General features: G+C 42.6%; 1 protein-coding gene across 1 annotated transcript in view; it reads right to left on the bottom strand.

The window, feature by feature from the left end:
- zfpm2a (zinc finger protein, FOG family member 2a) overlaps positions 1-14,954 on the bottom strand; it is a 127,385-nt gene extending 112,431 nt beyond the window's left edge. The window contains exon 1 of the mRNA XM_034102132.2: positions 14,595-14,954. Within this exon, the coding sequence (XP_033958023.1) occupies positions 14,595-14,634 (40 nt within the window). The 5' untranslated portion in view covers positions 14,635-14,954. The remainder of the gene's footprint in view (positions 1-14,594) is intronic.
- Between the last annotated feature and the right edge of the window lie 251 nt (positions 14,955-15,205).

Below are 15,205 nucleotides of genomic sequence, written 5' to 3'. Positions count from 1 at the left end.
ATCATAGCATGGGCTAGGACGTGAGCTAGGAGCAGGGCTTTACACATGTAATCCGTTACAATAACTAGTTACATGTCAACAAAATGTAAGTAGTATCCTAATCTCAGTATCAAATGTAATCTGATTACTTTCCGTCACTTTTGGATTATCAGATGCAATGCAAATAAAAACAAGAGAGAATAGATAACAATAAAATGTTTTTACCGTGACCTTAGAACAAGATATTTCATATAAAAAATGTAGTAACAGTAATAGTTTACAAATGCTGTTTTAGCTCAATACATTAATCAGAAGCATAGACTGCTTTATTTTGTGTCCACCACTGCATTAAAAAATAATATATTTAAAAGAAAGAAAAATTAAATTAGCCTAACCATAAACCATAAAGAAAATTCATTCTACCTATAATAAATCAATCTTTATTTCAAAATGTATTGCAACACTGTAACCCTGCTTTTTTGTAAATGTAACAGGAATCTGATCCATATTTTGTTTAACGTAATTGTAATAGAATACCGTTTTTTGTATCCTGATTACATCATCTTGTTACCTGCACTCTCCAAGCCTGGCTCGGAGTGTGTGTGTGTGTGTGTGTGTGTGTGTGTGTGTGTGTGTGTGTGTGTGTGTGTGTGTGTGTGTGTGTGTGTGTGTGTGTGTGTGTGTGTGTGTGTGTGTGTGTGTGTGTGTGTGTGTGTTGCAGAAGGAAACGAGCTGGTGTGTGTTTGACTAATACGGCCTCGTTAAAATGGCCAACAATCCAAAGAGTCAGTGAGGCAACGGCAAAACTTTCCCCACTTCCTTCTCTGACGCTCCGCCAGCGTAATATCATCAAGGTGCACGGGACGATACCACTCAGTCATTTGTGCTGCGTAATTAGCTGCTACACCTCCCCCCCCGCCCGCCCGCCGCTGTGCCATCCATTCACAGCTTCCAGCTAAGCGGGCGTCATTAGCCACATGAGCTGAAGTTAACTCCACCGCTGCCAGTACACTGAATGTATTGTATCAACACATTTTACAACTGTGTTAGGTTAGCAATAATATGAAGTCGAAACTCATATTTTTGATATAAAATTAATATGATTGCTTTCAACTAACCTGATACAGTTATGTGAAATGTGTTGCCATAATACATATAATTAAAGTCAACGTTTCGGTTTCATGTCCGACTCTGCTGAATGCGGTCTGGAACAGTAGCGAGGTGGTTTCTCCCCAAACAAAGTCATCTCTGTACACTTTCAACCGGACAGCTGTCATCACATTTTCCCTATGTGTTGTGTATAAAGTGGCTTTGGGGAATGTACGGCAAAAACTCGCTTTACATCTCCTTTTTTTCTATTTTCTGTTTTATTTTCCCCTGACATCAAATCCCACACACACACACAGAACCCCCCCTATCCCTCCCACCCGCTTTTATTTTCTTGTCGAGAATTTGATAAAGCCTTTAGTGAGTGTGGTTGGAGCACTTGGGCTGAGGATCTGATGAGAAGTGTGGGGTCTGTCACACACAAACACACACACACACACACACCACTATAAGCACATTCTAATTAGCTGATGTATGCAGGACCTCATCCACGTTGGAGGGGTATCAAAAAGCAATCAACGCCCCATCCCTGATGAGCTCAGAGGGACACAGGGATCCACATTGTCTATGGAAAGATGATGCGCGGCTGGGCCTCCATTCAGGCTTTCCAAACCACCATAATGCCATGCAATCACAAGACATTATGCACAGATCAGAACCCCAAAGCCACAGGATAGAGGGGGAAAAAAGTAAAGAGAATATTGAGTTCATAATTCAAAAGCCTGATTATGATGGTGGCTCTTGTGAAAAGCTGCAGTGGAGAGCCAGGAGTGGGAGAATTGGCCTGCGAGGGCCAGCAAAATATGCTTCTAAATGCAGAGGAGACACTGTCATGATCAAGAGCAGTGCAGATAGCAGAGGAATCAGTTAAGATGACAACTCGTTGCCATGGAAAAGTGGGAAAATGATTTCGGCTGTGTGAGGAAAGTGATTCTTCTTGGTGGAGGGGAATCAAATAGAACTACAATATCAACCTCAGCAGAAGACTACATTATCAGAATACAAATGTGATTTTTGGATACTAATTTATTGAGATCCTTCTTACTATTGCTCACATCGTGCAGTTCTGTGCACCGCCAGAAATAAGCAAGATGTGGATTCAAATCTGATCATAGTTGTTGGGCTGTTTGTAACCAAGACACTCAAAGTCATTCAAACCTTTTCAGCGCAGCGGCAGTATGAGGAAAGTGATTCTTCTCGGCTTTGGGGGAATCAAATATAACCACAATATCAACTTCTGCAGAAGTCTACATTATCAGCATGAAATGGTGAAGAAAAAAAAATATCCTAAATGTGCGATCTAGGATTTTGTCAGCCATTCGTAATTTAATTTGACCTGCGGCAACACAGGCGATTGGTTTCAGTAAAGACCATAGGTGTTTCAGCTGCAGGCTCCAAAGGAGAGAGGCATGTGTGTCGCACAAAGACCATCGGTTAGCGACGTACCGAAAGGGACTCTGTATCACCATCTTATCTTCAAAGGACTGGGCAGGGGCTCAGGGGAGCTGTGCCACCGTCTCGCCTCCACACACACACACACACACACACACACACACACACACACACACACACACACACACACACACACACACACACACACACACACACACACACACACACACACACACACACACACACACACACACAGGGGGGGGGTGGGGGGGATTTGGACCTGCAAGCAGGAACCAGAGATCTCTGGGCCGGCACCCAGGCATGGACCCTCCTCCAACTCGCCCGCGGAGAACAGGCAGGGTTCCTGCACACGCGGCACGACATCAGTGAGCTGATCTCCCCCCACACCACCACCACTACCACCACCACCACCACCACCGCCACCACTACTCCTCTCTTCCCTCCCTCCACCGACTGCCTGCCCATTTGCTTCCTGGCCTCAGCTTGACGGAGGGGATGGGATCTGAACTTAACTTAGACACAGAGTTTCCACATTTCACAGATGGCCGGGAGAGGCTTTGCATGGAGGTGAGGAAACAGAGAGAGAGAAAAATGGAGAGAAAAGGGAGAGAGAGGGAGACTCATCGCCGGCGCCGAAGCGGGGCCGATTTCACACCACGGCAGTGTGTGCTAAAGCAGGCCGCCGCTAATCCACTCACTGAGGGGAAGGCCTGGAGCTATTCCGCCGCCCGACCGCCATCTCCCTCCACAAAGCCATAAATGGTGCATTATACAACTGGGCTTCAGAGACACTGCTGATATGCTGATAGGTGGCGGACAAAGACCAAAGCAACCACAGGAGCAGAGCCACATGCAGGACTGAGGGGCCTTAGCGCGGCAGCAGAACAGCACACGTACTCAGGCATGATCTCACCAATGCTTACTTGCTGAGGTGTTGACTGTTAGAGTGCTATATCTGCGTTCTCATCGGGGGTTAGTTCAACCTCTGGATTGGGCCTCGAGACAGAGATGGACATGCACTAACACTCCCCCTGCTCTCCAACAAAATAGCTTATTTTGTTCCTCTCTCTCTCCTTCTCCCCACTGTGAATTCCTATCTGCGAAAGTTACCAAAAGTCTTGAAGATGAGTCTTTGAACTTATGAAAGGCAATCATGTTGAATGAAAGGAGACAGGAAATATATAAACATGGGGGAATTTAAATAAATTGCCACAAAGAAAATCACGGCGAGGGCAGCGAATTATGTAACGATAAGACAGCCACCAGCCTAAGCCACAAAATGAGATGTTTTACATGAAACGAACAGCGGTCTAGATTAGAGAGCCATCCTGTTTAGACATGAAGCCAATTGGGTTGATATCACATGTAGAGAAAATGTGAAAGATAAGTGGGAACTATGAGAATTGTTATAATCCAACTGTAACAAAAAGCTCAAGTATATTGGCTTTTCCCCCCAGAAGCACTGCGCGATAAACATCTCCGATGAAAGAAGTTCATTACTGGAGCGCCGTGAAATGTAACATGCTGTATTATGAGTCTATGCCAACCTACAGCGAGGCAGCCTCTAAATGAAGCCTCAGGCATTTAATGGACATCATTAGGTGAAAACATATAAAAGATAATTATGGTAATTACAAATCGCTTTTATTCGCCCTGAGTCTTTGACAAGAAGGTTGTCATATCAGCCACTTCAAAAAAACAAAGAGTTGTTGTCTCTTCCCCTAAATGATGTCCGGTTCCATTTGGATGGGGATTGTCTTCGGATTATCCTTTTTTTATTGTTTGCTTAGTGGCTCTGAATGGAGGCTACATTTCCTTCAGCAAAAACTTGATTAAAACAAGTGATTCACAATAGTGGAATTTGACTTTCATTTGCATAGGCACTTCATTACAAGTGAGACCTTGATCTTGAAAGCAGTCCCCCATACAAAGCTAATGGACATGTCTATTGGAGATGGAGGAACCGAGGCCTTCGATTTAATATCACAGACATCACAATGGGCACCCAAGGCCCGTCTTGTTTCATTTCAGCTTCTAACAATATCTAAAGGCAGTGGTGGACAGTAACAGGCATTTCTATTGGCTTTGTAGCATCATCTAAAACTAATGTATTCTACTGGTTCTGAGGTGCTTTCATGAGCTGTCCACAAATGCATTGTGACAACAATACAACAATGGTGGACATTAGAAAACAAAATGTACTTTTGAATACTTAAGTTTATCTAAAAGCAAGATCTTAAGTAGTCTAACTAAAGTAAAAAAATGGAATTCAATTTGCCCAATAGTAGGTATACTGTTACTTTAAGGGGCCCTGTTATGCTCATTTCCAGGTTCATATTTATATTTGTTGTGACATGTCTCCCTGCTTTAATGTTCAAAAAGCTCTTTATTTTTCTCATACTGCCTGTGCTGCAGCACCTCTTTTCACCCTCTGTCTGAAACCAGAGCCCAGTCTGCTCTGATTGGTCATCTGGCCGGCTCTGTTGTGATAGGCTAATCATCTCTAAGCGGTTGACCTATCATGTACAATGTGTTGGCGCAGGAGCACCAGCCAAAAAAAGCACGAGTGTTAAATAGTGATGTCACTATGTTACAGAAGAAAACAAAGGACTCCAATGGATGCACACAAACCTATACAACAGAGTACAGGAAAGAGCAAACCCCAAAAAGCATTATAAGGCCTCTTTAGATAAAAGTACAAAATGATGATGACAATATTGCAGCTTTTCTTACCAAAAACATCTTCCTCGAGTTTGTTTTGGTTATTTGTGCCCCACGGGGTCAAACCGAGAGCAACGCTTGTCACTTCATCTGAGCGATACAGGATCTGAGCAGCGAGAGCAAGACATGTTGTATGGAACGTCTTTACGCAGAGAGAGTTGGGTGTTTATTTACAACATGCATCCAATCATCCTTTGTCACAGTTCCATGTTCGTCTTTCTTTCCGAAACCACAGAGAGACACTCGCTGGAGATTCCATTTTTGGCCTCTTTGCTACACAAACTCATAATACGCTGCCGTCTTATCAGATCCTTCTTACAATAACAGATTCACTCGGAGTCAAAGCTGTTGTTTAACTTATTCAATCCCATGGGAAAATTCAGTTCAAACAAGTCGGGAGACATCTGCCCGTCCACAGCAGCTGATGATGTCAACGGGTCTCTGCTCGCACCAGATTCCTGCAGCACTTTCAATCATTCCCTGTGAGATTACTGCAATAGGATATTACAGTACAAACTATGACCATGTGTCCTGCTGCCACAAAGCTTAGCAACATATTACAGTTTGTCAAAGCAAGCTATTGCAGGCAGAGATAGATACAGAGAGGAGGAGAGAAGCCATTGACCTTTGTGTCCTTCATATTTGCCTAGCTTCCCCTCAACCCCAATCTGAAGAGTGAAATCACCTGATCCCAAACTAACTGTCAAGCGGCGTGTGATGGCGGCAGAGCCAGCAGACATCAATCAATCAGATTTTCTCCTCGTCTATCACAGGAGGCTTCTCCCCCCTGTTTCGCCCGGGCTTATCATCTGACCCAGTTGTTATCCTGTTTCCGAAGCTTAAAAAACTTGATTATGGTCAAATGTACGTCTTGGAGATTCACTCTGTAGTCTGAACCAGAAGGAAAGGACATATTATCACCAACAGAAATGAACGGAGGATGTAGGGAATGGATTTATTTTCAAAATGAGGCTCTTAATTCTGCACCCATGGTGGAAATAAGGAGTTTGAGCTAGTTATCTTTGCTTTTCAGGAATGCGTGATTGCGTGAACCTCAGATAAAAATCCAATCTGATATCGTAAGACAAAAAGGCATTTTAGTTGGCTACAGCACTTGCTCAATGTCAACAATTTTTAGTAATTACCAGATAAGCATTCTCTGAAATACACAGAGAGAGAAAATTGGCTGATTCTGAAATAATAGCGGCGGCATTTCTCCCCGGATGTTTACTCTGTCACTTCACAAAAGCCGGCTTTGAAATAATAAGAAGCAGGAGACGTGCACTTTTTCCACACGTCACTCCGTTTCGTCAAAGTCCAATATCTAATGTGATTTGCATGATGTACAGTAAATAATCGATCACTATTTGTGTGCAGAAGGCTCTATTAAGGCTATTTCAGTAGCGGTGCTCCGTAGCTAATCACAGGCAGGCAGATAGGCCTCTGATCACATGATGTGTAAGCTGTGCTGTCAACAGCTTTAGCAGCTTTGCAATGGTGTAAATCAAAAACACAGCCTCTTTAAAGTATTAACATGTTTTGAAGTTTGTTTTATATTTTCAGCATATTTGACATAAACTGTTTATCTGTTTACAAAGCTTTGTCATTAGTGATTTTCCGCCGAGGCCTTAAGATGCGATGCGTTTTGTGGCGTCCGTCGGGCGGAAAATGCTGATGTACAAATTGAACTGAAAAGCTTGTTACTTAATCCACCCATCCTTTAACTATAGAGCCGGCTGCATTTCATCCCAATGCAGAGTTGTGCATGGTGTTACCCCCACCTAAAATATATCCTCGGTAATTCCTGCCAAGCTGGAGATGTACACCGAACAGCTATTAGGGCGTCACTTTCTGGAGTGCCAGCACAGGAAATGGTGTTCTCCAAATCAGCCCCTTTCTTTATCATCTATTAAGAAAATAAATCATAGAATTCTTTAATGACTGAAACAATGTGGTTGAAGTCAAACTCAAGGCTTGGCTCAGGATTGGACTGTATATTGCTGACACAATGATGACAATGCCTGCTGCAAAACGTGACTCACATTTCCAGGAGTCTCTTCCGTTCCCTCGTCCAACATTCAGTCAAATCCCTATTTTGACAAATCCCATGGAGATATTTGTGATGAACTGTGGCTAATTAAACTGAAATGGACAAAAAGGATCTTAATACGGACATAAAAGTTGTTTACATCCCTTGAAATGGGAGACTGACAGACTTTATTTCTTGACTAAGGCGAGTTGCAGAACTGATTCCCTTCTGGGCTATGGAGATGTCAAAGCATCACACAAATGTGATGAACTCAATATCCATATCCATGATACATCAAAACCTCGGCATGGCACAAAAATAACTGCAATACCTCTGGAGCAACCTCAGAAATCCCCTTAATTGAGCAATATCTCCGTTGCTGATCCATGTGCATCAGCAAGGTGAAAAGGGACTGTGCAAGTTAAATGAAAGAAGAATTCATGATGTGTGGCGGCCCCTCTTACTCACCCTGGCTATTTCCCCTCTTGGCAGGGGCCAAATAGAGAATGTTAAATGAGGCAATTGTGTCCCAGAGGCAAGAAGGAGGAAGAAAAAAAAAAAAAGCAGGCAGTGCCCCTGCTCTTTGCTCCAACCCTGAGGAGCATTCTGCAGCACCTGCCCCCGCCCCCAAACACCTCACGCCAGACCTCACTCCACTTTAGACAACAACATGCACTGCTAATTAGTCAAATTCCTCAATTCAAGGCAGTGCTCGTGTACATGAAAGTGCAATGCCTTTGTACAAAATGTACCGAATTTCAGATAACTCACAATATGCCAGAAAAATACAACTCCAATTTTTTTGTTCTCTTACAGTATAGGCAATTGTTGAAAATGACCAAGTACATTTACTTGAGTATTTTATTTAAGCTTGTACTTACTTGATTATCCAATATGACTTCTTTGGTTTGACTTTTAATGCTAAAAACAGATTATTTTTCAAAAAACAAGTGATTATTTTTCTGTCGAATTTGTCGCAACCGTACTTACTGTACCTTGCAGATAAATATTCCAGAAAATAAAATCCAACCATCTTTGGAAAAGTGGTCAAAAAGGACACTAGTGAAAATAAGCACGACTATAATCGCCTCCAAGAATAAAGTGCTTAAAGATGATGCATAATGAAAGAAAATGCTGTCAGTGGTTTCAGATCACCACATCTCAATAATATCCTGCGCCCCACACACAGTGCTACCAGGATGCACTGCAGCTGAGGCCTGCAGAATGCCAGGATGTAGACGTGTTAGCATTCTGTGGCTGCAGCCCCTCACTGTCAGCCTACAGACGCACTCCACGGTGACACCTCTGATAATCAAAGCTTTGTCTGGGTCTTAAAAGGACGTACTTGAACAACAGCGAGACCAGGGGCCCTCTCTGCTGCAATGGCCTTTGGACATCAATATTTAAATCTTACATCTCTGTTGTGATTAGAATGCTGCCTTTCTCTGTTGTTTTTCACCCCGTCTCTCCTGAAACAACGAGGTGGGGGTGAAAAAAGGCTGAAATCAATGATCTTTGAGTCTAAACTAGATTCCTAAGCAGTTTGCCACTCTCGTCAGCAAGATAAGATAAACTCTCTTTGACCTAAGAGATGAAGTTGCCATGACGATCAGGGAGTCCACTTTCTCTATTGATATTTCGCTGATGTAACAACAAATGGAACCAGATCCCGCCCTTGATAATGGTGATTAATTAATACCTATATTGATCCCTACAAGCAAGAGACAAGGCTATTAACTTAAAGCAGGCTGAAAGTCAATTGTTACCTGGAGGCTCAATGGGCGTCATTGATATAAAATCTAAATAAACAAAGAGGAATACGGTCAAAGGAGTGAGGCGTACACTGAGGAAACTGAAACATTGACTTTAATTAAACGTATTGTGTCAATAGATATAATAGGTTAGTTGAAAGCAATATTATTAAGTCTGAATAAAAAAAATACGGTTCAACTTATAACAAAACACTACTAACATATGTAACATTTGTTGACATAACACATTTAATCTATTTCAGTTGTTCCAGTGTACTATCAAAGAGGAAATGCACAACAGTAGATTTAACTTTTGTTTAACACAAACTGCTCAAATTAACATTTTGTTTCAGGTTGTGACAGAATCAAAACACAATGCTTGCAGCGGCGGTTATTGGAATAATAGCAGTGGAATTCAGGAAAGAGGAAGATAAAGAGGAAACGGCGTGAGGAAGTGACCTCCACCTTTGCTGCGACCCTGCCCACATTTCACACTGCTGTCCAGGCAGTGCAGCGACCGGATCACACACCGTCAATCCATCCAGCTCATCCACACACCACAGCTCTGTCTGCAACAAAGGAAGCAGCCACTGCTATACATTCCTCTCCCTATAGCTGCAGTAATGGCAGCGCGGCGAATACTTTCTCCACAAGTAGACACAATGGCAACACAAATACATTACAAGGCGACGACGACATTCATCTGCATTGTTGTTCGGTGTCAAAAGTGAGGAGGCAATTGGGGATCCTTCAGCTAAGACGAGGCAACGGCACAAGCTGTTATTGGCAGGGAACAGATGTTTGGGGGAAAGTTGGCATTCAACAACCATTCTTCTTCTGACAGAAATCAACAAGAGAAACACAAGAGACAAGCCGTGATTGTCACCCAATGAAAGAGAAACCCTTACATATACAGCGAGGCTGGCATGCAAACATTTTTAGATTTTACACCCCCAAAACCTCCGACTGCCGGAGTTGCCAGCGTTCACGGACCAAGGGTGAAGCGCGGCGTCTACGACTTCCACAGCATTAGCACGCTTGTCCCTATATTAGAACACTAAGTTGTAGTCACGAGAAAAAAAAAGATGGAGTTGTGTTCCCGGAGAGAGAAAAAATAAATCTAGCAGCTCCGATCCCTCTGCTCAAAAACACAGACACATGCTCGCTGCACATAGTGTACATGCACCGATGTATACACAAGCAAACACACACAAATTCAGATACAGGATGTTGGCAGACAATTCAGTAAACACTCCCCTTATCCCTTACTACTGTAATCTGCCTCTGATAAATGCCCCTCAAAGATAGAAATGTCACCTGATATGGTAAACAGTATGCTGACATTACATAAAGTGGCCTTATGCTAAGGAGTTGGAGAGATTAACCGTGGAGCGGAGATGGGAGAAAATGGTCTCCACGATAAAAGAAACAGACTTCTAGGTCCTCGCAGAGAACGCCGTGTGGCTGTCATTCAGCTCTGAACTGACTAGCAGGGGAAAGCAGGGGGGCTAATTATAATAATCCGAGGGTTGTGTGTATGTTGTGTTCTATTTAAGGTACCTCAGTGTAAACAGGAGCAGTAAATAATTGGCTGCAATTAGTATTTATATTTTAACGATTACACTTTTGATAATTTTCTATATAAATGCCAGAAAAATATTGAAAAATGTCCAGTTTCAAAAGATCCAAGCTAATGTTTTGTTTTTACAGTCAAATATAAAAAATATATTTATTCCATTATGCTATGAATACAAAAAGGAAGGTAATCTCAATGCACTTAAAAAAGTGAATTAACTATTAATCAATTCTCACAATTTATAATTACAAATAAAAGAACCTCAGTTAGCAATGTTTCCATCAAAGGCCTAAAGATCGAATATATAACAAATATAAAAACAATGCACAAAACGGGTCATATTTACCAAAGCATCCCGAGCCCCTGTTCCAACTTTAACCACAGGTCATTATGCGGGGTCAAAACTAAACATGTGTGTGACTGCAGTGGAGCAGGAGCAGCAGCAACAGATCTCTATCACGTGAGAAGTCATTTGGACAGTGTGACACGTGCTGAGCTCAGGGGGCTTGTGCACTAGCCGCTCGGGTGCTGTTCAAACTTACAGTAACAGAGCAGCATAATCACTACAGTACGCTGCCTGATGGTGGGTGGACAGTGTGGAGTAAGAAAAGGAAGCAACATGAATTCTCAGAGGGTCCATACGGAGAAGACAACAGTAAAGGGGAGAGCACTAAGTCAGTTTAATAAGCACATTTGACATTAGACGTCGGCACATGGCCTCAGAGGGCTGCTTCGATATGTTCCCATAAACACTGGCGGAGGCACGCTCCCTACATCATCCAGATTCCCCTTTATGCCGCGGAACTTTGGGGGGCAATTTTACAGAACAATTACTCTGAGGGGCCTGGTTTCAATTCAGCCATGTTCATATCTTCTATTAAGCATCAAAATGTTCTCCTCTCAGTGCGAATAGAGGTATGGACACCAGCAGCAGCAGCAGCAGCAGCAGCAGCAGCAGCAAGGGAGAGGCGAGGGAAGAGGTGGGGTGGAGGGGAAGGAAGGAGGGAGGGTGAGAAGAGAGGAGAGAGGGAGCTTGGTGGAATTCACACATCATATTACAGCAGCTAATCGCAATCCGCAGAGCATCAGCGATATTTTCATCATTCCTGTCAAATTCTACTGACCCGCCTTGGAACAGCTAACAATCTGGGCAATTTATTGGCATATTGGCACGGGGTGATAAGGCTAAAAACAACAGCAGCTAGCAGCTGGCCCTGCGAGATGAGCTGATAACATTGATATGTGCTCCCACACAAAACACCTCCAACCGCTATCTGCTCTTTCTATCTAACTCTTATTACAATAAAAGTGTATGGCTTTTTTTTTCCTTTCTTGGAAAAGCAACAAGGAGGAGGGGGGTTTGCAGAGAAAAGGGGGTCAGAAATATATATTTATATCTATATAAAAAAATCAGATGTAACGTTTCAAGGGAAAAAAACAAGGGGGGAAATACATAATTTATCACTGTATTATCGGGATATCCAGGCAGCCTAATCAAGGAGCACTGAGTGACTATTTTTTGCCTTATCATCCAAAGTGGTGGAAACGGAGAAGGAATTATCAGCCAGCTGCAGATTGCTGGGCTGGAATTTTAATGGTAATAATCGGGTTTCTGATGGTATATCTCCCTGCTTATCTTTCCCATTATCTGGCCTTATCTCCCCAGTCATCGGAGCAAATTAATGGTGCTCTTTCAGCATCGCCTTTTTATCACCGCTCAGAGAGCACCCAAGGGGAAAGAATAAGCAAAATATTAAAATACTGCATAAATCACAATTTTAGATAACAGTCCAATGTATGCAGGAGGCGGGGGGGGGTGCGCCCAACAACCTTTTTGTCCTTTAGAATGACTGTCTGTGCCTGACTTTCTGTGCACTGCCTCCCCTGCCTTTTTTTCCCCAGAGTTCCCGGGGTAGGAGAGAGGATCGGGGCTCCAAGTGACCTTTTCTGTTTCTAACTAGAGCTTGATTATACCACTGCACAGCGGCTCCATATTAACAAGATCTTACACATGACATACTAATTCACACAAGGCCAGGTCACGAAGCACCACACAAACGTTAGACGCTCTTTTTGCTCGACGACAAAATTCGGATGCTACGATGGGATTGGTCCAGAGATGAGTGGGCCAATCACGTCATACGTCGTCGTGCTTCTTTGTTGACTTAAAGTGGTTGCAGGTTTGTGGTGGATGCCAACAAATACATAAGTACAAACTCAAAGATAATTAATAAAAAAGGATGACTCTGAAACAAATATTTCCCCATATGGCAATCAAAGTGTTCTAACTGTATGAGAAATGAGTGCAAAACGATTTTTTTTCTGAAAAATTATCAAAAATAAACCCGTTTTCACATAATATTAATAAATACAATGCTAAATTGGATTATCTTCAAATTGAATATGTATAAATAAAAGATACTGTTGAAAAACTATTTAAAACACTAATTGTGTTACCAGAAAGGCAACAAGAAATTATAAATTCCAAACCATATTGCCCTAAAAACTTAAAAAATGTTATCCCCAAAAATATTTAAAAACTGAAACCATAATAATTAGAACAAAACACGACGACACACACAAACATGTCTTGTGTCACAGAATCGTTCACACACAAATGTATTAAAACAGATATTGTATACTAACATGCACATGCCCTCATGGATTCATGCATGTGACCTCACACACACATGCAAACACACACACACACCACCCACACACACACACACACACACACACATACAAATGTTGCCTTAGTTCTGAATTCTCCATAACATCTCGACGCAGAAACACAGTATCCTGGGTGCGACACACATCAGTGGAAGTGGTTTGATATTTGATATTTTCATCCCAAAGTAACCAGTCTGCTTTTTAGGCATGACAGCAGCAGACAGGAGTAACAGCAGACACACACACACACACACACACACACACACACACACACACACACACACACACACACACACACACACACACACACACACACACACACACACACACACACACACACACACACACACACACACACACACACACACACACACACACACACACACACACACACACACACTGTACACACACTGTCTGCTGGAGTGTGTTTGGGTATGTGTGGGTGTGTGTGTAACAATCACTACGTATTTAAGGATGCTCTACAGGCCCTTTAAAATCAATAAAATGATGAAAAGTTCTTAATAAAAATATAAAATATGTTGACAATAATTCAGAAATGTGAAAGTGACACTTTTTGTTTTATTTGCACCATAATGTTTTACTGTATTAATATTCCCAGCATTCAAAACTATATTCCCCCTAATTCCAGGTTTCATTTAAACTACATTTAAAATATTAAATATGTGTAAATCAGAATCAGAATAAAAACATGCTGTTAAGAGCAATTATAGAGTTCAGTTGAATTGAAATTGTAATATTGTATACCTTGCTACACTTTGACTGCCATACTAAGCTACAGCCAATAAAGACTTTACTGTGGAGTTTGTATAGCAGTGTGTGCACACGTATTCATGCAAAGACACCATGTGCAAGTAAACAACATGATGGAGTGTGTGTGACACGAGTGTGTCTACAAATAAAACATTTCATAGCAATGCAATTCAAAAGCAAATCGGCCTTTTAAAGCAATAACGTGGTACACTTCCAGGATGTAATAAGGCCTGGAATTAAGAATGGTGATTAATAAAGAGGCAAAGTGGCTGATAGACCATTTTGGATGAAAACTACAATAGTCCAATCAAACGGACAACAAATTAACTTGATTTTGCTACAACTTGGAAACTTTTCCTCCGGCAGCACGGTGGGATTTGGATTGTAAATCACCTTTTTGAAACACAAACCTATCTGCGGAGGGACGGAGCTGGACCGTGACAGGCAACACATGAGGGGCTGCTGAATCAGCTCCTCTGCGGTCACTATCACCACACAACCCCGCAAACTCTGGGAAAGCTCGGAGACGCGGAGCAGCGGCTCAAAAAAAATGAAATAAAGGACAAAATAAACTTACGTCTGATCTGCCTGGGGTTGCTCTGCTTCCTTCGGGACATGCCTGCTGTGCGGCTGGTCAGTGAATCCAGGTGTAGTACTGACAGATCGATAGGTTCTGGTTCATCCAAGCAGCCGGTTTTGGGTTTTTGTCTGATGGTAAATTGAGAAAGAAAAAGAAGAAGAAGGGGGGACTTTTTTTACGCACAAGTCTATCGTTCCGTCTGTCTTTCCTTTATCTTTCTCGTTTCTCTGGCTCTGGCTGTGGCTTTCTCTCCCTCACACACACACGAATACACACCCTCCTTTGCTCTCTCTCTCTTGCTCTCTCCCTCTCTCACTCTTTCTCAGCACCGTGCTCCGTGATGAGGCTGCGCTTCGCCGCGATCCGCACGGACTGACTGGGGAGGTGAAAGCATTTCGCGCTTTTGTTTGAAGATAAGGTTTGTTCCTCCTCGGGTACCGTAGCCGCAGCTCGGTGAACTTCACTTGATCCACAATTACTTTAAACTTCCCACCTATTAATTAGCGTCGGCCTTAATTAGCGCGCGTGTTTTGGGGGAAATATAAACGGAGATGGAGACACACTGAGCTCCAGCCCGGGATCAACATGAGCCATCGTAGTCACAATAA

Source organism: Pseudochaenichthys georgianus, chromosome 16, assembly GCF_902827115.2.
Source record: "Pseudochaenichthys georgianus chromosome 16, fPseGeo1.2, whole genome shotgun sequence".
NCBI lineage: Eukaryota > Metazoa > Chordata > Actinopteri > Perciformes > Channichthyidae > Pseudochaenichthys > Pseudochaenichthys georgianus.
Note: the sequence above shows the minus strand (reverse complement) of the source record. Positions and strands in the feature narration are given on the sequence as shown.